Here is a 24,256-nt window from a genome sequence, read left to right on the forward strand (position 1 = left end):
GTGGGTCAGGATTTGGAAAAGGCTCAAACTTGACAGTTGTAGCTCAGAGTGTCCTGCACTTGTGGTTGTCAGCTGGAATAGCAGGCGGCTGGCTGGTGAGGCATCTCCCACTGTGTGTGGTTATAGGGTCTCTCAGGTGGCCCCTCTGTGTGGGCTAGTTTGGGCTTCCTCACCACATGGGTAGCTTCAGAGGCAGAATTTTTTATGAGGTGGCTCAGGGCCACCAGCTAGTTGTTCCAAACTGCCTTTTATGACCTAGCCTTGGAAGTCATCCCAGCATCACTTTTGTCACATTATTCAGTCACCTCTCCATCTACAGAATGTCACAGATTTTGTTGACATTTAAAATTGCCACCTCCCGCCTCAAGAAGCCAGCTGGTGTGGGAGGCAAGACTACCAAAAATAAGCTGCCCCAGGTAGATGGCCATGGGAGTTCAGGGGAAGGGGGGTGGCCTTTGAATTAGTTCTGGGATTTTGAATTTGGAATGGCATTAGCAGGTTCCAGTAGGAACAAAAGTCTGCGAACAGTGATTGCTTGATTGTAATCAGATTTGACTAAAGGGGGAGGAATAAGCAGAGGCCAGAAATGTGGGCCAGGTCAAGGAAAGCCCAACTAAGAAGCTTGGAAAGGGGGAGGTAGCAGGAAAAGTAATGAAAGCTCCTTCCAGCCAAAAATAATTAACATTGAAGAGATAGTGGCCTTTCCTTCTTGGCAATGGCAACACCTAACCCCCATCCTGAGCATGGTATTACAGTTTACCTCAATCTCCAGTTTGGAAATACCAGGTAGTTATAAGAAGATTACTGAAATATGGCTTTAATAATTGCTTGGAACATCACCTAAAACGAGCCAGGTACTATGCCAGGTTCTGAAGGCAGATAATGAACTTACTGGTGCCTGAACGAAGCACGGGCTCCTGGAAACACCTGTATAGATCAGCAGGATGCTGCTCCAGCATTCTTTCACATCAACGTCAGCCCACCCCCAGTTTGGAATTAACTGGTGGGAGCTACAGCCGGGTCCAGTGCAGCTTTCTATGACCATGGACATGTTCTATAATCTGTGCTATCCAATTCAAATGCCACCTAACCACATATGGCTACTGAGCACAAAAATTGTCACTAGGACTAGAAATGTATTTTAAATTCATTTAAATAGCCACATGTGCCTGGTGAATACTGCATTGGACAGCACAGGTCTAGATGAAGGACTTTACAAGAGAAATATGAACCAAGTGCTTGGGATGGCACAGAACCCAACATGTGCTACGGGACTCAACAGTAATGGGGCTAGCCACACGTGAATGCCGTCCTGACTCAGGCTTACTGGCCAGATCCAAGTGAGTCAAGGTCTTACTAGAGTCTACATGCCCCAGACAGACTCCTGCTGAAATATACTATCCAAGACCCTAAACCGAGGGACACTGGCAAACAAGAGCCCATCTGGGAGAAAATGACTAGGTCGGTGAGAGGATTCACAGCTGTGTCTTAGGTAGATAATGAGGGGGTTAACCTTCAGCCATTAAACTCCCTTCTCAAATGAAAATGTCCACAGAATCCCACTCTAGATCCCGGCGCTATCTCAGTTCAAGGCAGGGCTGTGTGCCCAGTGGCTGTGCCTCCTCAGCCCTAGAAATTTCAAGGAAATTCCTCAACCCTTCCAACCTCACTCCAAACTATAACACATCTTGAAGTCAATAAAGAAGCTTCACATAATACAGTCTGAAACAGAAATTTATTCTCAGAATAATGCACAAAAGCACAGGTTGAGGCTACTGTTGGGAGGCTTCCCTCCCCTTCCTCTTACTCCTCCCCCTCCTCTCTGAATGCCAGGGAGAACACAGTTGAAGGAAACATGCAATCACAAACAATGATCAACTCTAAAGACAAAAAGGTTTGGTCCAAAAGAACTCAACATAATTAATCCAATGACTGTGAAGAGCTTCACTGAGTAGGATTATATTGCAGATGTAGTGTTTCCACAGGGTGGCTCTTCAGTGCACCAGCGGGGCCTGCTTGAGGGAGATGAGGACTGAACGCATGCGGGAGACGTCTTTGGCCTGCTTGCTAGACTTGGGGTTAAAGTCACACAGCCGGGCCACCCGTTCCCACTCAGTGCCTGGGGATGACTCGTCAATGTCATTTACAAAGGCTTCTTCTGCTGCCCTGGAAGCAACAACAAAATATGTTGGTTTATGTAGAACCCCCTTTGAGCAACCTAGTGGCTGCCTTGCTACACAAGCAACTGCCTGTTTGTCCCTTTCTTAATGGCATTCTGGCTTTCCCAAGATAACAGTCCCTGGCCCAGGTCAGACTCAGGTAGACACGTGGCTGGCTCTCCTAGGCACAGGGTGCCCAGACCACTGTGTAAAATGTTGGAATACAGGTGTTTGGTTCAGGGCTCACTATGTCTCTCTGTCTGGCTGTCTCTGCTCCTGTGGAGCATTAATAAAACAAGTCCTTAGCCAGCTACACACTGCTTTTATTAACAAGAACAAAGCAGCAGGCTGGTCAAGAACTTGAGTAGTTTATGCTGGGCTGTACTGAATTTCAAGGAAATTTAGAGACTTCTAAAAAGCCCACAGATCATTGCACTAGATTTATTCCTAAGGCTGGAGAGAAACGGGGCAGATCAAAAGGAATTCAAGACAAAGCTCCCATGCTAGCAGGCACTAGAGACTAAAGCCATTCTGGAAGGGGGTTTGTTAGGACATTCTCCAGTCAGCCAAAAGTTTGCCATTTTCCCTCCAGCCAGGTGCCTTGGGGCCACTCAGGGCACACTGGCAGGAGAGCCAATGTGAGTTGCTTTTTGGCAGGATGCTGCTCCAACATTCTTTCACATCAAGGTCAGCCCACCCCCAGTTCGGAATTAACTGGTGGGAGCTACAGCCGGAAAGGACAGCAGTAAGACACACTATATTCATCTACTCCAACAAGCATCACGGGCAAAGCGAAAGCAATGGAGATGACTGGTCTGTAGGGACGGAGGGGTGGCACTATTCACAGGGATGGCCGTGGCAAACACCGCTGAAGCCCAGAGCCACTACAACACTGCGACTTCATGGCACACACAGTTAGGGGCAGTGAGAAAGGTTTACTTAACTGTTCTAGGCTGTAGCAAGGATGGTTTATGTTTGTGCTTAAAGGTGAAGAGAAGAAAAGAAACGAGAGAAACTTTAAGTCAGATATAGAAAATGAGAATGAGCTCAATGCAGATGGTCAGTAAGCTGGACATGCCCTTGCCACTCTATCTGTGCTTAGGGACGTGCAGCTGGCTTTGCTGGCCACCCAGCTGCCCAGCAAAACCAGACTCGACCTTTCCAGTCTCCATTTCTACTCCAGAGAGAATGTGCAGAAATCAAATCAAACACCACCTGTAAGTCCAGCATTTCACAAGTCTCACTGCAAATGCATCTGGGGGCCCAGGAAACCCAGTTCTGTCTTCTAAGGGGAGGAACATCTCCAGGTCATAGGCCCTGAGAGGCTCCACAGACCTGAGCTCATCGCCCACCTTTTACAGGTTCCTCTCCTCTTCCATTCCACCTTTACTTCTCTTGTAAAGCCAGCCCTAATTTTTAAGGAGGAGACAATGAGAACTGTTTCCAACTCTTCGGCAATACTGCTTTGATAACAGGAGTCGTTTTAAAAAAAAAAAAAAGAACACCTTCTCCAGAGAAGATGCAGGTTTCTTTTGGGGGGGTCTGGGGGAGACGCCCAAGTGGCCCGTATCAGACACTTTCACTATCCTGATCTCAAAGCTGGGGGCTTCCCTGTGCTAGGAGACCGGACATCAGAAGCTGACCACTAAATAGCAATTTCTGACATGCGAGACCACAGAAGAACAATTATAGACACCCACTGGAGACAACCTCCTCTGCTCTGGACTCTTCTGCCTGAGGGAGAGGCAAATGACGCCACATCATTTGAATGAACCAAGTATGGAAAATGCTGCCCCACAGCTCTGACTTTGGCAATGCAAGGTGCTGCTGCTCACTGGCTCCTAACCTCCTGGGACTGCCACCTACTCCCAGGTGGGGAAACCTCCTTCCCACCTGAGGCAGGCATGCAACAGGGCATGGCAGCAGTGACAGCAGCAAGAGCAACAGGGCCGAGTTTCCCCCAGCTTCAAACCCTTCCCAGATAAGATCGCAAATGACACATTTTGAAAGTGAGTTAGCTTTCTTCCCTCCAAAACCCCAATATGAAAATGGTCATCAGAGGATGCAGGGAGTCACAATTCTGGAAGATTCATCAACGGATCATACCCCACTTATCAATTCTTAGGCAGCCCCCAAAATGCCAATTTGAAATAATTTAAAAGCAAAGCAACTTGTGACATAAAAGGAGCATTAACTCTAAACAAAAAGTAGAAAGAATCACAAGAAAAAGGAATTAGTTTTGCAACATACACATAACCAATCACGTCAGCGAAGGGTTGTTTGTAGAAAGCTTCATCTGCCACCCTAGACAGCAAGAGGTCCAAAAGGCAGGCAAGCAGGCAGGAAAAAAGAGAGAACATTGAGAAGCAGAAACATCTAAAATCCACAATTGAGGTGCAACTGTGCTCTGAGGAGCTGCTCCCAAGGCTCCTTCCTAACCCCCGTGAGGCTTCCAGCGCTGCAGACTTCAGCAGGACTGGTTTCCCGCTGCTCTTCCGACGTGGGGATTGCTCCACGACAGAGTGAGCACTGCCAGCTTCATCCCTTTGACTTACCCCAGCAACATGGGCATTTATTAAGCACCCAATTATGGACTAAGCCCCTTCACATACATTATGTTGATTCAATCCTTAACTCTAACAACCTATGACCCTGCCTGTTCTCACCCCCACTGTACAGATGAGGTAACTGAGGCTTAGAGATGAAACAACTTACTCGGCTACACCACAGTGGCAGCATTCAGGACTCACAACCAAGGCAGCATGGCCCTAAGTCCAGGGCTCTTTCTACTATATAGTCATGCTTCTTCCCTGCTGGTGTGTGCCCAGAAAGCCACACCACCTTCCTGCCAAAACTCAGTAAATATCACCGGGCAGGAATGCTGCCAGACACCAGATGCGCTAGGACCCAAAGCCAGTTTTATCTTGGATTATCCAACTACCGCTTCCCCACACTGGCTGGGTGCGATACATTTTCAGAATCCTGGAACACATAAGGTCATTTTAAAATCTCAACCTTACAGGAAAAAACGGCTAGAGGCAAGTGGTCTGGTGGGAAGAACACTGGACTAGGATCCTGACCCTGGCTTATGTTGTTCCTGAATATGGCTCTCTGCTCAAGAAGCGGGTACAGTTTCTGAATATTTTTACACCAGCCTCAATTGGCTTTGACAAGGTGCAGCCCAGAATCCAGAACTTCATCCCTTCTTAACTCTCAACGTGGCAGGGCTCTCAGACAGGAAGGAGGGGGCAGACTGGGTGGAGAAATTTTCACAGCAGGGGCCAGGCTGGCTTTGACTGTTGCCCTGGACTGACTCCCTGGGCTCAGCCAGCCCACTCTTGTCCACTGTGGCTGGGTAGGGAACCTCACTCACAGAGTCTTACCCTGTCCTTTGTCAAGTCGATTTGGGGTGGGCGAAGGGAAAGACATTTTTCAAGGATAACCATGCCTGGTCATTAAGCTAACCTCACATATTTTATCTGAAGGCAAATTCTAGTAATTTTAATTTAAGTTAATTTTGAAGCTCACACATGCCTTTCCTTCTTTCCCATTTTGGTTTACACACAGGAGGTGTTTTGTGGGAATTTAAAGAAAGCAAAAAGAGCAGGCTGATTGTAACTTAAAGTGACTCAGCAGGAAAACAGTTGTTTGTGGGCAGAATGAGTGGGAGGAAAAGGCAAGGCAGGCTGGCTTGTAAAGCCACAATCCTTTTAGTTTACACAAAGGGCTAAACCTGATCGATTTCAACTTGGGTTTCCCTCCACAAGGAGAGTAGAGGTTTCAGGACTCCTGTCAAATCATCACTTAAGACAACAAAGTTTGAATGTCAGGCTCTTGCTCCTTTGCAGCTAGCCCAAGACTAAAGAGCTCCTCAGTGACAAGCATATCCCCTGTCAGGGTTGCAGGCCCAGAACAAACAGAAAATCAGACACACACACAGGTGGCCCTCCGCTTGTCTTTCACTTGAAAGTAGCAATCCTCAGCCAAGGCAGGAAGAGGCTCAGGGAGGCTCGGGAGAGGGGAGGGAAGAGGAATGCCTGCCCCAGGACAAGCTCTTGGATGCACGAATACAATGCAGAACTTCATTCCATAAACAGCCTCAAAGTGGGCATAGAAAAAAATGTTTGTCATCCCTGAGAACTGTGCGTTCCCCAAAGCTTCTCAAGCCTTGAAACAGCTGACAAGCACAAGTGCTACCTGTAATAGGGTAAATGTTCTGGGGTTGTTCTTGACGCGCAAACTCATCCAGCTGCAGGAGTCAGTCACTGCTCTGGCTGGCTCCTATGAAAAGGAAATTCTTTTCCATGGCTGTCACTGAATAATTCACAGCTCTTGTGCCATGACACTGAGGCCCCAACCTGGGATAAAAGGAGGGAGATGCAGTCTGGGGACTGACAACAGACTACAGATTGTGCAGGGCAAGAACCACGTCTGCCGGCCACACACCAACCCCCAGTGCAGTACCAGGCGCGACGTGCTCCTAGTGCTTTGGTGACCGTGCTCCTAGTGCTTTGGTGACCGAGTGGTGAGGCAGCTGGAAGGCAGGAGGCCTGAGGATGCTCTCACAAATAACTGGATGCCCTTCCTGTCTCCGAGTTTCCTCTTTCAAACTTCTCATCTTTCTGCCTTATCTCTCGGGTCCCCTTAACATTCCAGTGAGAATCATACTTGCTTGAAATGAGCAACCCCGTTTTCTTTTTGAGACCGAGTCACCCAGGCTGGAGTGCAGTGGCGCAATCTCAGCTCACTGTAACCTTCACCTCCTGGGTTCTAGTGATTCTCCTGCCTCAGCCTCCCGAGTTGCTGGTATTACAGGCACATGCCACCACGCCCGGCTAATTTTTGTATTTTTAGTAGAGATGGGGTTTCACCATGTTGGGCAGGCTGGTCTCAAACTCCTGACCTCAAGTGATCTGCCCGCCTCAGCCTCCCAACATGCTGGGATTATAGGTTTGAGTCAAGGTGTCTGGTCTCCATTTTCTTTTCTAAAAATATTCACTCTTTACCCATAGACAGATAACAAGGATGAATTACTTTATGCATCTAAATGGGACCTATTCCTTTGAACTCAAGTTTAGGGTCAAACATGGATGGAGGGGGGAGTAGTCAGCAATATAAAAATCTCCAAGGGAGGGTGTAGACCCTTGGAAGAAGCCCCCCAAAGTGACTCTCAAATGGCTCCCACCTCCAACCAGTGAAGAATCACTGGAATAAAGTGTAAAAGCCATCTCTTCTGTCCTAGAGCCCTGCTGACAATGGCTAGTGTGCCACTAGCTTTATGCTCTCAGGGTCAGCCCTGTGCTGCAAGGTTCCCACAAGGCAAGTGACCTGCTTCCTAAACAGCTCTACATTCTCAGTGAGTGGTGGGAAAGTCCCTTTTTCTCTCTGGAACTTAAAAGGTTCATCTGTGAGACCAGCTTACCCAGCATTCTACAGTTCCAAGTAAAGAAAGGTACCAAGGCCCAAACTCAATGCCTGGAGGGACTAAACTTTTTAAGACTAAGCTCCTAAAAACAGGTGTCATTACTCCCTCTGAGAATAATGGATTCTGTATACAGAGAGTATCCCTTTCTTAACAGTTCAGCAAAACTTCCTTGAAAAAATTTCTGCAACAGAAAGGCTGTTAACAACATATTCATTATCTAAGTTTGAAAATTTGCGTGTCAAGTTCCTGAAGCATCACAGATCCTGTGCAGGGAGGGTCGGTATGGTTACAGTACTTCAAACTAAACTCAAGTGCCAGGACCGCTGGCTGGGGGAGTTCCCAGGGCTCACAGGGTGCTCGTACACAGTCCCCACTTGGCTTTACTGATCTGAACTTGCACCTCGGAGAAAATCATCTTGAAGGAGCAGAGGACACAGGAGCCTGGACCTGTCAGCACCACCTACTGACCACAGGCTCGACAACAGCCCCACGTAGCTGATGGAAGCCATCAGCACTGGCAACCCAGCCTGCACACCAGACAGCAGTCCCACGGAACTCCACATGGAACCTGACAGGCACTCCTTGAGCACACCGCCCCCAGAGGAAGGTGACCAGAACGCAGGCTCACGCTAGAATTCAATGAGCTGAACGGCTGCTAGTATACAAGAGTCCAACTGATCTGTCATACGTGACCCACAATGGCACTGGCTGGCTGGCAAAGCCATTAGCTCTCTCTCCTGCCACATCTCTGTCTAACAGAGCTGCCAGAGATAAGGGCACTTAACCCAACCTGCTTCCTGCCTCTGCGTACAGGAACCCAAGGCTCTACCCTGAAAATTAAAAATATCCCCAGGCCCAGTCTGGCCAGTTTATACACTGAAGTGAATGGATTGACTATTCAGTGAAAGTTGGGCTCTGAAGCTGCCTGCCCTGAAGGAAGCAACACCACATATCCTCTCTTTGCTGCTTCCAAGAAGGGCTCAAAGTGCAGGGCATTAAAGCCCAGCTGCTGGTGGGTGGTGATATGAGAATGAAAGCATTTTTCTCTTCACAACTCCTTAACCATCAGTAACTAAATAAAATCTATTTCAAACAGTATTTTTAATAAGTCAATTCAAGACTTTTTAAGGCACAGATAAGTACTCACAGAACCCTCAATTCTAAAGTAATTATGTTGCAACATTCTTGGCTGTCTAATTACAAAGCACATTTTCCTGCCAATGGACCCCTTCATGAAGGGGTTTTCAGAGGGCAGGGCTATATTTAGGATACTCAACAGGACCAGGTCTATAATCATATCCAAAGTAACGAGATCGGGGTGTATTCATGACACCCAGCTTTCATTTCAGGGTTCCATGAAAAGTAACTTTTCCCTTGGCTGAATCACATCATTTATTAACCAAACTCTCAGAGAGCTAAGCTCACTACAGCTGGGATGGCTAAACAATAGGGTGAATTATGTTCACAAAACCTGAGAGACTTGCTACCTGTTTCAAGCACTTTCTTTAAAAACTGCAGACATTTCACACTAAAGGAGGCAGAAGACAAAAACCTAGACTGGATGCTGAGAATGGATCTGATTCAATTTTGGAAAACAAAATGTGCTACAACGACCATGGACTGACCTGTTATTTGCTTTTGTTTTCTGTAACTGCTCATCCTGTCTTGCATACCACTCTTCTAGCTCCTTTATTGCCTTTTCTTTCCACTCGGCTTCTTGCTTCCGAGAATTGGCATCTTTGAAGAGAGAGAAGAGAAAGACAATACAACTGAGGCAAAGTGCAAACTGAACTGAAGTTCATCAGTTTATTTTGGTCTTAGTGAACTTACAGTGGATGCAGGTCCACGTTTATGTGCATGTTGCGGGAGAAGAGGAGGGAGGGGAAAATAAACTTGTTTTCCCTGTTTGCACAACCAACTCTGATTTCAGTACTTCTATCCCTGCCTGATCTTTTCCACAGTCCTATTCCTGGATCCTATTCCTGGTCTTATCCCAGTCCACTGACATCTTAGTGGGTCATTAGTTTTGTTTTGTCTTGTTTTGGCAGAGCGAAAAGGAGGCTGTATGTGGAAATACTGACTTTTATTAATAATAATAAAAAAGCCATCTGGGCACCAACGGGGCGAGAAACAATTATAGATGATTCTTCACCAATGCTGCCAATATTAGTTCAGAGTAGGGTATTCATCTTAATCTTTTAAGTCTTCTCCCAAACTAGTCCATATTCCAGGTGTGACAATGGTTTTGTGGAACACAAGGTGGCACTCTCATAACTAAATATGGTAGAAGCACTTCTGTGAAGCAGGGTGCTATTAGGACAATTACCAAAAGTAGAGATGATTCAGGAACCAGAGAATGCTAGAACACAGAATATTAGCACTAGAGAGGACCACAAAGCATCTACTCCTAGTTTGCAGAGTGTGTTTGTGGCAGAGCCAGGGCAGAGCTACAAAAGAAACTGCACTGGAGAGAAGTGCAGGGGGTAGAGGTATGGGATCATTGTTAACAGGTAACCTAAACGTTCTAGAAATGAGAGCAAGAAAATGCACACCTAGCAGGTTTGCTAGATTGGATTCTCAAACATGAAACATGAAGTTTCTGAGGACTAAATATGGTTTTCCCATAAGGGAAAGAGACATACATCAGTAAATGGTGAGAGATAAAGAAATACATGCCAGCTGGTCGTGGTGGCTCACACCTGTAATCCCAACACTTTGGGAGGCCGAGGCAGGTGGATCATCTGAGGTCAGGAGTTCGAGACCAGCCTGACCAACATGGTGAAATCCTGTCTCTATTAAAAATACAAAAAATTAGCTGGATGTGGTGGCATGTGCCTATAATCCTAGCTACTGGGGAGGCTGAGGCAGGAGAATCGCTTGAATCTGGAAGGCAGAGGTCACAGTGAGCTGAGATCGCACTACTGCACTCCAGCCTAGGGAACAAAGCGAGACTCCATCTCAAAAAACAAAAAAAAAAAAACAAAAAAAAAGAAATACATGTCAACATGTCATAGCTACTGAGGCAGCTGGCACTTTAAGTTAACCTGATACTTCACTTTAAACAAGTTCTTCTGGACATTCTATCTGGCAGGTGTTTTACAGACATCTAACTCAATCTTTACAACAATCTCAAGAAGATAAACTCTGATCCCATTTACAGCAGTGAGAAAAACTAAAGCTCAGAAAGTTTGAGTGAACTTCCTAAAGGTTATAGTAAGTGACAGATCCAAGATTCAAACCCAGATCTGGCTCTAAAGCTTACACTTTGCTTACCTCATTATGCTTCCTCCAAAGGGAGGGACAAAAAGGGAGGCAAGCCTAGAAATAATCACAAAATGTGACTAGAAAGTGGCCATCAGTGATCTGGACAGAGTTTTGAAAGTGCAAAGCAAGAGCCCAAACTGTAATTTGAGAAGGACAGTAAAAAGCAGTAGTGGCGTCAAGTAACTACTAGAAGGGCAAGAGCCCAAACTGTCTTTGAGAAGGACAGTAAAAAGCAGTAGTGGCGTCAAGTAACTACTAGAAGGGATGAAAAATGAAGTATTCTTGGGCATTTTTAGGGCCTTTGCAAGAAAGGTCTTACAGTAACAACCTGCAAAAGGCTGTGTGTAACCATAAGAAAGAGCCTAATAGCAGCTAGAAACTCCCCCAAGTTTCAGGTTAGAAAGAACGTTCATCTTGGTATCTAATTTGTCAGAAGGTGATCTATCATTCAGAAGAATCATTTTCTCAGATTTTTCACTGATGACTGTAAAGTATACATAGTAAACTTTTTTTTGTTTTGAGATAGGGTCTCTTGCTCTGTAGCCCAGGCTGTAGTGCAGTGGTGCTATCACAGCTCACTGCAGCCTCAATCTCCCAGGCTCAAGTGATCCACCCACCTCAATCTCCTAAGTAGCTGGGACCACAGGTGTGCACCACCAACCCCAGCTATTTTTTTTCTTTTTTTTTCTTTTTTTTTTTTTAGTACAGATAGGGTCTCACTATGGTGCCCAGGCTGGTCTTGAACTCCTGAGCTCAAGTGATCCTCCCACCTCAGCCTCCTAAAGTGCTGGGATTACAGACCTGAGCCACCCCACCCAGCCTCTACAGTAAACATCTAACATGTGTCTATCATGGCATGAAGCATGGATGTGGAATGGAAGATGTTATGCTGCAATGAGAAGCTGTGGGCTGGAAGTGCCATGTGGCAATACCTAATTTAAAATGTAAGGCCCCCTTTTCAATCGTGGTGAAATTACTTCCAAATAATTACCTTTTTGATTGGACAGTATTTTTTATGTATTTTGATGTTCATTTAAAATTCATTATACATTAGGTCTAAAATATAAAATTTATCTCTGAAAATTAATTTAAATAAAATGGTGACCTGCTGAACAGACTGTGGTTACTTGCATAAAACAGTACATTTAAATTGGTCTTCTGGCTTTTGCAGCTTTAGTGCCACTGCAATACTAATTTAGAATTCTTCCCCTCAGAGGATGAAGAGGAAGAGTCCCCTTAGACAGCAAAGCACACTCACAGGTGCCTTCCCTTCTGGCCACCCTCGTTACTGGTCACAGAAAAGAAAATTACTTGAGAATGTAGCCAGCAGCTAGGCTGAAAACCACTGGCACCAGTTCTCTATTTTTGGCATCGTGTGCTTTCTCAGTTTTTGCAAGGAAAAAAGGTGAAATTGAAGGAACACCTTGTTCATGAACCAAGTGAATACAATTCAGTTGGAATGCAAGGCCAAATGTTTTACTTCTCTCAAAAAAGCACTCTGAATTAAGAAAACAGCTCATAAGAGCATTCCCTAAGTATCCAAGTTCATAATTGAAAAATTAAATCCTTCCAGACACCAAAGTAGACTCTCTCCATGGAGAAGAAAAACTGCTAGAGCTTGGGGAAACTATGAGCCAAGATCGTGCCACTGCACTGCACTCCAACTTGGAGTGGTTTGGGTTCTATAAATTTGGGTTCTGTAACATGAAAGATACTCCAGCAGTACTAAGACCAGCTAAATCTTGGCTCTAAGCATACTCAAAAGACACAAAGAACAAACAACGACCAAAGCTGTTAGGACCTATTTTCATTTTCCTTCAGCTCCACTGTCCAATATGATAGCTACTAGCTACATGTGGCTACTTCAATGCAAATTTACTAAAATTAAAGAAAATTTAAAATTCAGTTTCTCAGTCACACTTGAAATGTGAAGCCACACTTCAAGTACTTAACAGTTACATGTGGTTAGTGGCTACCATACTAGACAGCACACATAAAGAATATTTCCACCAAAAAAATTACTACTGAATGGTGCTATAAAGGTTCAAATATTAAGTGTGTTCTTTGTTCTGAAAGTCACCTAAATTGGACTAGAGAGATTAAAGGACTAGAGAGATAAATGATCTGGCACTAATTGGCTGTGTCATCTGGGTCATGTCCCTTCCTATTTCTGGGTGTCAGTTATCCCATCTGAAAAATAAGGACTCATGTTTTCACCAGTTTAACAGTTCCCAAGAGGGAATAATACTGCTGACACTGTGGTTACATAGGAGAATGTCATTATTTCTAGGAGGTGTACATTGAAATATTTAGACATGAAGTACATGATGTCTTTATCTTAAAGTAGGTCAGTCAGAACAATTTGTGTATGTGTGTATATGTCTAAAACATATCATTTATATAAAGATAACCCAATATGGTGAAATATTAATTACTGATTCTGGGGGTGCACACATTTATTTTCCTCTTCTTTCAGTTGTTCTGTAAAGTTGAGAAAAGATGAATCTTAAAGTCAGCTGATTAAAAAAAGAAAAAACAAACAAAAGGCCACAATGTGGATTATGTCCTCACACTCTGCATACGTCTCCAATCCACCATGTATAGACACAAGTCTCCCCTGATCATGAACCAACAGGTGACACTCCGTGTTCACATCTCTTTATCAAATGCCAGGCCGTGTGGCTAGATGGCCATGCGCACTAAATGTTTAGAAAGCAATGTGGCTGATGGAGATGCATAGTGACTTTGAAGCAAGGCAGACTTCAGCTGAAATTGTGACTCTTACCATTTCTTAGCTGAGTATTCCAAATACTTATTCTACCTCTCCTCCACTTTTCTTACCTGTAAAACTTACCTTACAGAGATATTAAGGTAGGAAAAACAAACTGTACATTTTTCCTGACATACCTCATTTTCCTCATGTTACCTTAAATTAATTCAGCCTTCAAATGAAAAATGGAGGCCGGGCGTGGTGGCTCACACCTATAATCCCAGCACTTTGGGAGGCAGAGGTGGGCGGATCATGAGGTCGGAGATTGAGACCAGCCTGGCCAACGTGATGAAACCCCATCTCTACTAAAAATACAAACAAACAAACAAAAATAGCCAGGCATGGTGGTGGGCGCCTGTAGTCCCAGCTACTTGGGAGGCTGAGACAGGAGAATGGTGTGAACCTGGGAGGTAGAGCTTGCAGTGAGCGGAGATCGCGCCACTGCACTCCAGCCTGGGTGGAAGAGTGAGACTCCGTCTCAAAAAAAAAAAAAGAAAAACGGACTGTGGAAGTCCATGGACATGTGAAACTTGAATCTTTCAAGTTTACACAGCACCCTATAAACACCACCTGAGGCTACTCCTGAGGTCAGTAACAGCCTCACTATGCTCTTCCTGTGAGAGGATCTTGGGGCTCTCCGGCTACCCTACTCCTCACACAATGGCCTGTGATTAGGCATCTCTGGGCAGGTAGCCTTGTAACCTTCAGGCTGAGAAGATATCTTCCCAAAGACCAGACAATGACACCAGTTAATCTGAAGTAAAAAGGAATAAAAGTAGAGTCCAGGTCAACTACTCCACTGAAAACAGATACCCAAAGACAGAAAGGGATTCCTTACCAAGGGCTTCCAAGCGTTCCATTTGTTCTTCTCTCCATTTACGGATACTTTCAGGCTCTGACTGCAATCGATCCACTTGTGAAATAGCTGCGTAACTGTCTGTTGGACCATTACTTTCCTTAACACAAAACACAATTGTGCTATATTAATACCAAAAATTACTTCCTAAAATGTACTTCACCTGAGTTAGAACCCCTGGTTCTTCTTTTTTTTTTTTTGAGACGGAGTTTTCACTCTTGTCGCCCAAGTTGGAGTGCAGTGCAGTGGCACTATCTTGGCTCATTGCAACCTCCGCCTCCCAGGTTCAAGCAATTCTCCTGCCTCCGCCTCCTCCCAAGTAGCTGAGATTACAGGCGCTCGCCACCACGCACAGCTTATTTTTGTATTTTTAGTAGAGATGGGGTTTCATCACGTTGGCCAGGCTGGTCTCGAACTCCTAACCTCAGGTTATCTGCCCACCTTGGCCTCCCAAAGTGCTGGGATTACAGGCGTGAGCCACCACACCCGGCCAGAGCCACCACAAGCAACCAGCCAGAACCCCTGTTTCTAACAACAATGGTGGTTGCTGTAAAATGTTAAAGGATTATCTTAAAAGCAACAACATAGGCCAGGCACGGTGGCTCACGCCTGTAATTCCAGCACTTTGGGAGGCTGGGGTGGGTGGATCATTTGAGGTCAGGAGTTCGAGACCAGCCTGGCCAACATAGTGAAACCCGTCTCTACTAAAAATACAAAATGAACCAGGTGGTAGTGGCATGTGCCTGTAATCCCAGCTACTGGGGAGGCTGAGGCAGGAGGAGAATTTGCTAGAACCTGGGGAATGGAGGTTGCAGTGAGCCAAGACTGCACCACTGCACTCCAGTTTGGGTGACAGAGTGAGACCCTGTCCCGCCCTCCCAACCCCCTCCCCAAAAAAAAGGCAACCACATAGGCTAGGTGTGGTGGCTCACGCCTGTAATCTCAACACTTTGGGAGGCCGAGGTGGGTGGATCACTTCAGCCTAGGAGTTCAAGACCAGCCTGGCCAACATGGCGAAACCCCATCTCTACTAAAAATACAAAAAATTAGCCAGGCGTGGTGGCGTGCACCTGTAATTCTAGCTACTCAGGAGGCTGAGGCAGACGAATCACTTGAACCCAGGAGATGGAGGTTGCAATGAGATGAGATCGCGCCACTGCACTCCAGCCTAGGCAACAGAGACTGTCTCAAAAAAAAAAAAAAAGACTCAAATAAATGTTAATCTTTACAGAATTATTCCATATTGCCACTCATTGAACTAAGGAACATTACCAGGTTAACCTAATCAGACTATAAACAAAGATGGAAGAAGAACTATTTAAAGTAGTAGTACTAACTTACTGCACTTAACACAGTGTCATTTGAAGAGTGGTTTCTTTAGAATAAAGGTGATAACATGAGGAGCAGGTAAATAACATTTTAAAACAGTTCTCTTTTTATCAATGCTACCTCTCTTTAAATCTTTCCACTTTGGTAGATAACATACCAGCCAGTAATACATACAGGAAAGTCAAAGGACTGGGGTTTCTTTCTAGGTCAATTAAAATCACAGGAAAGGAAAACTCTCAATCACTATCAGTGAATAGAAACAGAGTACTCTGTACCTGGTAGTATTCACCATTCATTACTCCATCAACAGCATCTGCAAGACATAAGATTTTGGTCTATCAATAAAGACTGGTCAAACACTGGGCCAAAAAGTTGTACAGCAGAATACAGCACTGTATGCCGTATGAACCTTGAGCTACTAAACGCTATCCCTGTGGTAGGTGCTATATACAACAAAATAATAAAACCAAGATGTGCTTATATACAAACTTCACCAAAATGTGGACACATCTGTCCTCAAGCTCCCAAGTCCAAAACCTTTTGATTTTGTTTTCTGTTTTCTATTTTACAGTGGTAACAAATGGAAGACTGGCAGAAGAGTCTCAGAGAACCGTGTTTCTCTATGAAAGTTCTGCAGAAGAAAAAAAAAAAAAGTGTGGCCTGGAATCACCCATAGTGAGCAAAGACCTGCAGCTTCATCTTTGAGACAGTCTTGCTCTGTCGCCCAGGCTGGAGCACAGTGGCCCAATCATGGCTTACTGTATAGTCTCAACCTTTTTTGGGCTCAAGCGACCCTCCCACCTCAGTCCGCACAGGAGCTGGGATTACAGGCATGCGCCACCACACCTGGCTAATTTTTCTATTTTTTGTAGGGAGGGGATTTCGCCACACTGCCCAGGCTGCTCTCGAATTCCTGGACTCAAGCGATCCACCCGCCTCAGTCTCCCAAATTGTTGGATTACAGGCATGAGTCACCATGCCTGGCCTCTCATATTTTTCTTAATTTTCCTAGTTGACTTTTACTCCTATATGTCAGTACAAAAATGAGTTTCTTGTAGTTTATTATGTCAGTGGCCTTTTACTACTTTAAGCCATGTGCCACCTACCTATATAGTTTTTAAAGCATTCTATAAAGTTTGGGAAATACGAAGTTTATCAAACTAGTGAAAGTATAGGGGAAACATATTCAATTTCACCTCTGTAGTAAATTCCTATGTGTAGAATTGCTGGGTTACAGCCGGGCACAGTGGCTCATGCCTGTAATCCCAGCACTTTGGGAGGCTGAGGCGGGAGGATCACTCAAGGTCAGGAGTTAGAGACCTGCCTGGCCAACATGGTGAAACACACCTCTGTATACTAAAAATACAAAAATTAGCCAGGGTGGTGGCATGAGCCCATAATCCCAGCTACTCAGGAGGCTGAAGGAGAAGAATAGTTTAAACCCGGGAGGCAGAGGTTGTAGTGAGCCAAGATCGCGCCACTGCACTCCAGCCTGAGCAACAGAGCGAGACTCCATCTCAAAAAATCAAAAAACAAAAACAAACAAAAAAGACGAAGAAGAAGAAAAAAAGGAATTGCTGGATCACAGGATATGTGTTTTATTTTTTTTGAGACAGAATCTTGCTCTGTTGCCCAGGTTGGAGTGCAGTGGTGCCATCTCGGCTCACTGCAACCTCCGCCTCCTGGATTGTTTAAGTGATTCTCCTGCCTCAGCCTCCTGAGTAGCTGGGACTATAGGTGTGAGCTATCATGCCCGGCTAGTTTTTTTTTTTTTTTTTTTGGCAGTTTTAGTGGAGACGGGGTTCCACCACGTTGGCCAGATGGTCTCAAACTCCTGACCTCAGACAATCCACCCACCTCAGTCTCCTAAAGTGCTGGGATTACAGACATGAGCCACCACGCCCAGCCAGGATTATACTATTCTATTCTATTCTATTTTATTCTATTCTATTCTATTTTTTGAGACGGAGTCTCGCTCTGTCACCCAGGCTGGAGTGCAGTGGCCAGATCTCAGCTCACTGCAAGCTCCGCCTCCCAGGTTCACGCCATTCTCCTGCCTCAGCCTCCCGAGTAACTGGGACTACAGGCGCCCGCCACCTCACCCGGCTAGTTTTTTTGTATTTTTTTAGTAGAGATGGGGTTTTACCATGTTAGCCAGGATAGTCTTGATCTCCTGACCTCGTGATCCACCCGTTTCGGCCTCCCAAAGTGCTGGGATTACAGGCTTGAGCCACCGCGCCTGGCCTATTTTATTTTATTTTATTTGAGACAGAGTCTCACTCTGTTGCCCAGGCTAGAGTGCAGTGGCGCGATCTCGGCTCACTGCAACCTCCACCTCCCAAGTTCAAGCGATTCTCCTGCCTCAGCCTCCCGAATAGCTGGGATTACAGGCGCATGCCACCATGCCCGACTAATTTTGCATTTTTTAGTAGAGACGAGGTTTCACGATGTTGATCAGGCCGATCTCGAACTCCTGACCTCAGGTGATCCGCCCACCTCGGCCTCCGAAAGTGCTGGGATTTCAGGCGTGAGCCACCACACCCCGCCCAGGATATGTATTTTAAAGACTTCTAAAACCCTACCCACTTGTTCCTATTAGTCTACCAGTTTATATTACTACTGGCAGCACAAGTGCCCCATTTCTTAGACCTTCCCTGATACTAGGGACTGTGCTTGATCATGTTTTAAAATTTTTGCTAATTTGATAATNCTCAGTCTGTTGCCCAGGCTAGAGAGCAATGGCGCGAACTGCACTCACTGCAACCTCCACCTCCCAAGTTCAAGCGATTCTCCTGCCTCAGCCTCCCGAATAGCTGGGATTACAGGCGCATGCCACCATGCCCGACTAATTTTTGCATTTTTTAGTAGAGACGAGGTTTCACGATGTTGATCAGGCCGATCTCGAACTCCTGACCTCAGGTGATCCGCCCACCTCGGCCTCCGAAAGTGCTGGGATTTCAGGCGTGAGCCACCACACCCCGCCCAGGATATGTATTTTAAAGACTTCTAAAACCCTACCCACTTGTTCCTATTAGTCTACCAGTTTATATTACTACTGGCAGCACAAGTGCCCCATTTCTTAGACCTTCCCTGATACTAGGGACTGTGCTTGATCATGTTTTAAAATTTTTGCTAATTTGATAATGGAAAAAAAACTCATGGTGGCTTTGTTGTGCCAATCTTATTTCCAGTAAGGTAATCACATACCTGACATCTGATTTTCTTCTTTACTGAATTTTCTGAGTTTGCCTATTTTCCTGCTATTTTTTGATCTCTAAGCATTCGCTCTGTATTAATAGTCAAGCATTTTCCCTAGTTTCTCTTTTGATTTGGTTTATGGTATTTAACACCTGGAACAACTTAATTTGTGTATGTAGACATGATCAACTTTTTCTTTATGATTTCTGTATCTGCTTTTATGCTGAAGGCCTTTCCTATTATAAGGTAGACAAATATTCACTTTTGTTCTTCTATTTTTTAAATGTCTCTCTTTAATCCACCTGGAATTTATTTTTGTGAAGACATAAGAGTGAGATAGTTTTAAATCCTAGATCCTACAATGCCTAGTCTGGCCAGGCCTACATTATGGTTAATATAGTACAGTTGACATACCAACTATCCATTAATATAGTCTAGCCCTGGGGTGGAATATGAGAGACTTTGATCACTACTCCATATGCAAAACAAGAAGCAATCCTCATCCCACGTCTCCTTAAAAAATCACATGCTGTCTGTCTGAAGACTCCTCCAGACCCACTGGCATCTGCTTTCCTCTTTATTAGTTACTGTATTACTGCACTAACATTCTTACAAGAATCAACAACTGGCTCAAGCCAAGGGATCCTCTGTTGCTGGGGAAACATGCAGAAAGGACATGTAGGGCCTTGACTTACTAGGACAACTAAACTAAGCAACACAATGCTTCAGAAGGAAACTTTCTAGGGCCTTTCAGGAACTCCAGACAGAAAAAGGGCCAAAGTTTTCAAAGTGAAAGACTGTCCCAAACCCACCTTCAACTTTCCACATTCCAGAAACATTTGAAGTCAAGCAGACCTAGGTTTGAAGCTGCACTTGAGCCATTTATTACCTTGCTACCTTAGGGACACTGCTCAACTTCCACACTGATCCATTGTCATCTGAAATATGACACTACCACTTAACCCGCGGAGCTACTGCCGATATCTGAAAGTGTACCGGTACACAGCAAATGTGCAGTATAATTAACTATCACTCATGAGATTTCCCTAAACTTCCCTCCACCACTGCTACCAATAAAATTACTTCTCCAGAAAGCTTCACTTTAATTCACCTGTGTCTCTTTTTTCTCCTACAAGAACTAACTTGTCTCCAGGTGCAGTGGCTCACGCCTGTAATTCCAGCACTTTGGGAGGCCGAGGCGGGTGGATCACCTAAGGTCAGGAGTTTAAGACCAGTCTGGCCAACATGGTGAAACCTCATCTCTACTAAAAATACAAAAAGTTAGCTGGGCATGGTGGTGGGTTCCTGTAATCCCAGCTACTCGGGAGGTTGAGGCAGGAGAATCACTTGAACCCGGAAGGCAGAGGTTGCTACGAGCCGAGATTGTGCCACTGCACTCCAGCCTGGGCAATAAGAGCAAAACTCCATCTCCCCCCGCCCCCCCCAAAAAGAAAGAAGTAACTTGTCAAAAACATAATAAATAGGCCGGGCACAGTGGCTCACACCTGTAATCCTAACACTTTGGGAGGCCGAGGCGGGAAGATCACTTGAGGTCAGGAATTTGAGACCAGCCTGGCCAACATGGTGAAACCCCATCTCTAAGAAAAATACAAAAATTAGCTGAACATGGTGGTACACGCCTGTAATCCCAGCTACTCAGGAGGCTGAGGCAGGAGAACTGCTTGAACCCAGGAGGCAGAGGTTGCAGTAAACCAAATCACGCCACTGCACTCCAGCCTGGGCGACAGCGAGACTCTGTCTCAAAAACAACAAAACACCATAATAATGCCTCACTGCCGTACTCTGTCTGTGGCCTGTCTCTCCTGTTCTCTTCCCCCACTCAGCCCTCATGATTGAGAGCTTTTCAACAGCTCTACTTGTGCTGCCTCCTTCATGACCACCTGTTCTTCCTCAATATCCCCCCTAGCTGGTTACCTCAATATCACTTCACCCAGCTCGTTACTTCCTGCCTCTAAACCTATGTCTCTTTTTCTGGATCTCTTAACAACCAAGGGAGTCATCCAAGGCTCAGCCCTAACTTCTCTGGTTTTTGCCTGTGCCCATCCTCCATAGGCGCTTTCCGCAAGGCTGGGGCCAGTTTAGTTTCCTCTCATCAATCTGTCATAGCTGACTGCCTATGACTCTCTGTATAATACATCAGAAAGAGAGCTCCCGCCTAAAACCTCTCAATTTACTCAGTACACTTCAAAGCCTAAAGGCCTTGTAACTCCTTTCTCCCACTAACAGTAGCTGGAATTCACTGGATACTTACTATATAACTGTAAGCACTTTATAGACACTCTTTAATGTAATCCTAAAGATGCCACATAGCATTATAAATTATATTATGCAACTTTTACAAAGGAGAAAACTGAGGCCGGGCAGTGGTGGTAGTTATATACATTGTCTGAGATCACAAAGCTAAACTCACACTCAAGCAGTTTAGGATAGCATAGAATCTTAACCACTAGAGCATACCTTAAAAAAAAAAAAAGAAGGAAAAAGAAAACTAAGAGAGAAAAAGTGTCCAATCAGTTCTCTAATCCCCAAAGGAAATGCTGACCACTGCATATTACCAACTTCAATTACACTGTCAGGAATCTGGCTTTAAGTCACCAAATGCTTAGTTCACTAAGAAAGTCCTTCCTAGGAACTAAGTCAGCAACCATTTCTTTCCTTCCCTTTGCTGAAGGCTTGATGCACAAAGGACCTGAGTATCCAACTCTATTCTCTTCCTTTTACCTTCCCTAACTGCCTGTCACCAAGATCTGTCAGTTCTACACAGGACCCTTGGATCCGACATTTTTGCCCATTTCTCTGTCAAACGTGAGCATCTACTAAATGTCAGACACACTGCTAGGTAGTGGAGATAAAACAGTAAGGGTAACACTGTCCTTGAATCAGGACAATCTTCCAACTATAGATCTTGGGTCCTGCTTCTCCCAAATCTGTTCTACCTGGGACAGCCACAACTGCCTGTCTCTTATCGCACCCCATCCCGGCTAAAACAACTAAACACTACAACAGAATGTGCTAGACTTGGGGCTCATCTATTAACTCGTACTTTTTAAAGCAAGTTATTTCTCTCTAGGATTGTTTCTCTTCTACTAAACAAGGAAGGTAAACTAAGGATCTAAGAAGTCAATTTTAAAATACTCAGACAAATGTTAGAGACCACCCAATGAAAATATCTCCTAATCACTTAAGGCCAACCTCATCTCGCAATCACAGCCCAGTTCAGTCCAACCTACTTGCTATAAAGTTGCATATTCGGGCATATTACATGTTCCCACTAAGTTCTTATTAGGGGACTGATTTGCTTAGGAAGCAACATGGTGCAGTCAAAAACTCAGAGGCTGCAAACTAGCAGCACCCTCCCCAATCCATCCATCGAAAGGTTCTGCCTGGCTGGCCTAGTAACTTGAGATTGCTGGGTCTGAATGCCTTTACACAGAGCACTACTATAGTGCACCAAAGTCTCAGTCTCCAACACTTCTACTGTCTCATGTCAAGTCAGCTTCTCTCGTATATGTTACCTACTTGGCCCCTTAAGGTTTGAAATCAGATTAGTGTAGACACTACTCCTATATGCCCCAATAGAGCGCTATTCTCCCTTAGTTGGAAATTTTTAAGTGAATGAAAAGCCGTATTTCATTTCTTCTGGCTGAATTTCCTACTTCTTTGTATCATTAAATAGGTCTTTTCCACTCATGATCCTAAGCATCACACACAGGTAAGGCATCCAAAAGTCAAACTGCCATCCTACCTGCCACATTTTTACTTGAGTTTGGCTGAGAACATTCTCTATTCACCTCTTCATCCCTCCCTGATTGGTTTAGGCTAATCGTGGGTTCTACTTAGGCAATACTGCCTACCAAAGCTGTTCCCAGAGGGAGAGCTCCATAAGTCCTAGCTGTAAATCAACCGCTCAACCATGGTAAACTCCTATACTGCTTGGCAGTTCTTTCTCCAGACCCTAGACCATCTTTCCTGAGTTCCCTACTCACTCCTTCCTCCTCGTAATCCAACACTCTGTACACCTTAAGTGCTTAAATGCTGAACTGCATTGCTACTTTTGTTTGTATCTCTCAAAACAAATTTCCATTCTTATTTTTTTTCTGCCCTCCTTTTCTAATAACTGGAGTTCTGTGCTCGGCTCAGACTTGCTTATAAGTCTGGAAAAACTGCACCAATGCGGTTGCTTCAGAGACCGGACAAAAGGCACAGTAAGTGCTTAATGAAAAGTTGCTGAATTGAACGGGCTTCTTCCGGCTCCGAAGCCTGCCACCCTATACTTGCTTTCTCGCTCCGCCCGCGCCCAGAAGCACTCAAACACGCTGAGAACCGACCAGGCTTCTCGAGCCTAGGTTTCTGCATGACTGGGCCAGGGTCTCGTTTCCTCTTTGCACTGCTCCCTAACCTCCTAATTCAGCAAGGAGCACAAGTCACACAGAAGCTCTCGGACCCAGTGTGGGCCGAGTTTCCAGACAAGTCCTCTCGCCCCAAACGCGACCGCACTCTCACCCGGACCCCCCGGCGGCTCGCCATGAGGCTGGGGCCCGGGGGCGCCGCCGTCCAGGATAGCGAAGGCCTCGTCGTTCTCGATGCCCGCAATTTCGCTCTCCTGCTGCGCCAAGAAGGCCGCGGCCGGGTCTTCTTCGCCGGCGCCGGCCACTCCATTCCCCAGCGCGGGACCGCCAGGGGCGCCAGCAGGGGCGCCGAATGGATCCAGCTCAGCCATGGCGGGCAATTCAACGGCACGGACACCAACGGTGAGAGAAAAACCAACCGACCCACCGACAACACGCCCGGCAGCCACCGCTGTGGTGCCGACTGGGAGAGGAGGACAACCGGGAGGAGGGCGAAGGGGGAAGCGGAAGCCCTACCAGTGTATCCGGTCGGTCTAGGCGGTGTTGGAGAGCCAAAAAAGGAACGACCAATCAGAGGACAGCAATGGTTCAGGAGCTACCCAATCAGCAAGTGGAGGGGCGGGCCCCCGAAAACAACTCGTGACTGGGGTAGCGCGGGAGGTGAAGGAGGTGAGCTGCGCGGGCCCCGGGAGGCGGAAGTGCTGCCTGACAGGGAACGTCCTACCCTCCCGGCCTGCTGGAGCTGGACTGACCAGGGACGGCCACCCCTGAGGGGACTCTAGTGCTGCACTGGGAGGTGAGGTGAAGTTAGGCGGCGACGATTGGCCGATTACTGAAGAGGCATGCCACTTAGGCTTTCTGAACCTGTTTCCTCATTCTTAAAAT

General features: G+C 45.7%; 2 protein-coding genes across 5 annotated transcripts in view; one reads left to right on the forward strand and one right to left on the reverse strand.

The window, feature by feature from the left end:
• The window catches only part of GNE (glucosamine (UDP-N-acetyl)-2-epimerase/N-acetylmannosamine kinase), a 78,115-nt gene extending 61,539 nt beyond the window's left edge, over positions 1-16,576 (forward strand). Inside the window, exon 12 of the mRNA XM_017892619.1 lies at positions 16,375-16,576. Coding sequence (XP_017748108.1) covers positions 16,375-16,508 — 134 coding nt within the window. The 3' untranslated portion in view covers positions 16,509-16,576. The remainder of the gene's footprint in view (positions 1-16,374) is intronic.
• CLTA (clathrin light chain A) lies at positions 1,717-23,938 on the reverse strand. Of its 4 annotated transcripts, XM_017892621.1 has the most exons (7): positions 23,526-23,938; positions 16,079-16,116; positions 14,457-14,574; positions 9,210-9,321; positions 4,410-4,463; positions 3,104-3,139; positions 1,717-2,166 (listed from the first exon to the last, which is right to left on the reverse strand). In XM_017892621.1, exons 1-7 carry the CDS (start codon positions 23,740-23,742, stop codon positions 1,995-1,997), a joined length of 747 nt encoding a protein of 248 aa, XP_017748110.1. In that variant the 5' UTR covers positions 23,743-23,938; the 3' UTR covers positions 1,717-1,994. The 4 variants fall into 4 exon arrangements, with proteins under 4 accessions (XP_017748110.1, XP_017748112.1, XP_017748111.1 ...); XM_017892623.1 differs by lacking the exon at positions 4,410-4,463; XM_017892622.1 differs by lacking the exon at positions 3,104-3,139.
• Between the last annotated feature and the right edge of the window lie 318 nt (positions 23,939-24,256).

This window comes from Rhinopithecus bieti, unplaced genomic scaffold, assembly GCF_001698545.2.
Source record: "Rhinopithecus bieti isolate Rb0 unplaced genomic scaffold, ASM169854v2 scaffold_22453, whole genome shotgun sequence".
NCBI classification, from domain to species: domain Eukaryota; kingdom Metazoa; phylum Chordata; class Mammalia; order Primates; family Cercopithecidae; genus Rhinopithecus; species Rhinopithecus bieti.

What these genes read in the sequence shown, in the direction of transcription:
- CLTA (XM_017892621.1), bottom strand. Translation starts at nt 23,742, where the DNA reads ATGGCTGAGCTGGATCCATTCGGCGCCCCTGCTGGCGCCCCTGGCGGT. An exon ending in CGAGCCGCCGGGGGGTCCGG is followed by an intron (nt 16,117 to 23,525) that starts GTGAGAGTGCGG and finishes TATGTCTTGCAG; the next exon opens with ATGCTGTTGATGGAGTAATG. An exon ending in TGAATGGTGAATACTACCAG is followed by an intron (nt 14,575 to 16,078) that starts GTACAGAGTACT and finishes TTTTGTGTTAAG; the next exon opens with GAAAGTAATGGTCCAACAGA.